Here is a 2,842-nt window from a genome sequence, read left to right as displayed (position 1 = left end):
GCAACTCGCTTCCTGCGCGGCTGAAGGAGGGAGGAGAGAGCGCTTCGGCTGGGAGAGGAGAGAAGAAAAGAAAGAGGGAGAAAAGAAAGAAAGAAAAGAGAGAGGGGGGAAAAAAGGGGGGGGGGGAAACTTGCCTCTCTTGTCACTGGAAAATGACACTTGATGTAGCAGAGCCTGCCGCAGCTCCCGTTCGTCCTATTGTTTCTTAAACTGCCATCCGAGATTTTTTTTTTTTTTTTTTTGCCTGCTGCCATCCGAGGGGTGTCTTCATACAAAAGGGACTTCAAGTACTCCTCCGGCTTGCGAGCGCTGCAACCAGCCCCCAGCACCCCGCCAGCCCCTCCAAGCACCCAAACAAACTGCACACGCAGCAAACAGCAGCGACAAAAACCGGGCTCTGATTGCCTCTGGATTTTTTTTTTTTTTTTAATGTGCGTGCCTGTGTTTGCTTTCTCTGACTTGCTTTGATTCCAGAGATCAGCTGCAGAGAGAGAAAAAAAGAGAGAAAGAGAGAAAAACCCCATATATAACAGTCCGCCTGGCGATTTTATCACTTTTTTTTTTTTTTTATTTTGAGTAAAGAAGGAAGATTTGCGCTGTTGTTTCTGATTCATGTTTGGGATTCAGGAAAGCATCCAGCGGAGTGGGAGCAGCATGAAGGAAGAGCCCCTCGGCGCGGGGATGAACGCGGTGCGGACGTGGATGCAGGGAGCCGGCGTCCTGGACGCCAGCACGGCCGCTCAGAGGTAGGCAGGCTCCGCGCCCGCGCCCCGCTCCGCGCCCCGGGGCGCACGCCGCCTGCAGCGCTGCTCCCCGCGGGCAGCGCCTTTCCCCCCTGCACCACCAAAAAGCCGGCTCTGGAGCTCTGCTAACAGCAGTGAGTTTCGCGTAGATGTCGCCAGTTAAAATACTTATCCCTCTTGTCCCGTAGGAATGACTTTTTATTAAATAAGCATAATAATAATAAAGGAAGCGGCGAGTTTCGCTAGGTAGGAATAGGTGGGTTTTAATCTCTCTAGCTTCTTGTGTCCGCGCGGAGGAAGGAGTTTTCAAAACTATGTTTGCTGCTGATTTAGCCTTAAGATCTCCAAACGACACTTCTCTCCTCCGATAAGCAGCGAGTTCTGCACGGATATATCCAAAATATATTTCTCTACCTCGCTTTCTTATCCCCGTCAGAATCAGCAGCCTCCCTTCTTCTCCTCCGATAAGCAGGGAGTTTTGCAAAGCTTTCTCGAGGAGAAATTTAATTCGAAGCTCCTTTGTAAAACCACTGCCACTTATCTTAGATTTTTTAAAAAGAAATCCCTTCAAATAGGAGCTGGATTTGCGAAGCTGTGCCCAGCCTCGCTTTCTCTCTTATTTCCCCTCGTTCCCATCCTCTTCCCCGCGAAAAAAAACCCAAACCCCAACAACCCCTGATGCCAGATTCGCAGCCTGAGCCCTGGAGCCGGCATCAGCTAAGAAGTTTAATGTTGACATCTCCCGGTGTCTCCCACCTCGCCCCGCACCCCTCCCTTTGGAGCCCTCTAAGGAAGGGAAAGTTTCTGCAGGGACAACCCTGAAATATTTCAAGTTGTCTCCTCGGCTGCCGTCGCCGTGTTTACCCACCACTCCGGCGAGGGGAGGGAAAAAAAAAAAGCTCGCAGGACTGAAACTGAAAGAGATAAGGCACATGGGCGCTTGGGTGACAGCTTCGAGCCGAGTTTGAGAAGTGGCAGGACCAAATGCCGCTCCGCGGGGCAACGCGCCGGCGGGGCTGAGCGCGGCTCCCCCGGCCATGCAGGGCCGGCTGCGGGCGGGCACGGCCCCCGGGGAGGGTTGGTGGGTGCCGGTACTGGGTGCCGGGGGCGGCGAGGGTCGGGGGGGGACGACACACCCCCGCTTGGCGCTTCGGCCCCGCCGCAGGCCGGGATGGGGTCGGGTTTGTGCCGCTCTCCCGGCTCCGCGGGGTTTCGGCGTGGCCGCGCTTGAAGACGCCTTTCCCCTCGCCCGGAGGGAAAAAGCCCCGGGGGCGACTCGGGGGAGGAGGGCAGGGGGGGCGATGCTCAGCCCCGGGGGAGCCCAGTCGGGTCCCGGTAGGGGGAAGGCAGGGACTGGGGGGCAGAAGGGGAGGACACGGAACGGACGCGGCGGCTTGAGGCCGCGTCGTCGGGGCTGCCGCTAACCCGCGTCTTTCTGGTCCCAGCGGAGTGGGTCTGGCCCGGGCTCACTTCGAGAAGCAGCCTCCTTCCAACCTGAGGAAGTCCAACTTTTTCCACTTCGTCCTGGCTCTCTACGACCGGCAGGGGCAGCCCGTGGAGATCGAGCGCACCGCCTTCGTGGGCTTCGTGGAGAAGGAGAAGGTGAGTAGCCCCGGTGGCCCGCGGGGGGGGCTCGGTCGCCTCTCCCGGGCCCTCCCCGCTCCGTTCCCCCGGGGCGACGGCACCGGCTCGTCCCGGGAGCCACCGCCGCTTCCCGGGCCCTTTACTCTTTCCCCGTCCCGGAGGGCAGCCGGGGAAGGGGTGTCCCTCCATCCCTCGCTATGCCCGGGGCAGGGGAGGGGGCCGAGACCCATCCCCGTCCGGCCCCGGGGCCGCCCGGCGTGCGAGCGTTAGAGAAACTTCATATGATACATATATATATATATATTTTTTTTTCCTTTTTCCCTCCGGCCTCCCGCGTCCTCTTTGACTTCAGGAAGCCAACAGCGAAAAGACCAACAACGGCATCCACTACCGCCTGCAGCTGCTCTACAGCAATGGTAAGGGCTGGGAGCCCCCCCCCAGTGTCAGCCCCACCACCCCTCCTCGCCTCCTCCTCGGCTGGAGAGCCCACCCGAGGCCGGGGGGAGGCGGCGCAC

General features: G+C 58.8%; 1 protein-coding gene across 2 annotated transcripts in view; it reads left to right on the top strand.

The window, feature by feature from the left end:
* Positions 1–612: 612 nt before the first annotated feature.
* Positions 613–2,842, top strand: part of EBF1 (early B-cell factor 1) — a 282,327-nt gene continuing 280,097 nt past the window's right edge. For both annotated transcript variants that reach the window (XM_010578999.1, XM_010578998.1), the window contains exons 1-3: positions 613–746; positions 2,189–2,345; positions 2,680–2,756. In XM_010578999.1, the coding sequence (XP_010577301.1) occupies positions 613–746; positions 2,189–2,345; positions 2,680–2,756 (368 nt within the window). The remainder of the gene's footprint in view (positions 747–2,188; positions 2,346–2,679; positions 2,757–2,842) is intronic.

Source organism: Haliaeetus leucocephalus, unplaced genomic scaffold, assembly GCF_000737465.1.
Source record: "Haliaeetus leucocephalus isolate CR32 unplaced genomic scaffold, Haliaeetus_leucocephalus-4.0 Scaffold656, whole genome shotgun sequence".
NCBI lineage: Eukaryota > Metazoa > Chordata > Aves > Accipitriformes > Accipitridae > Haliaeetus > Haliaeetus leucocephalus.
This window is presented reverse-complemented; position numbering and strand designations above follow the sequence as displayed.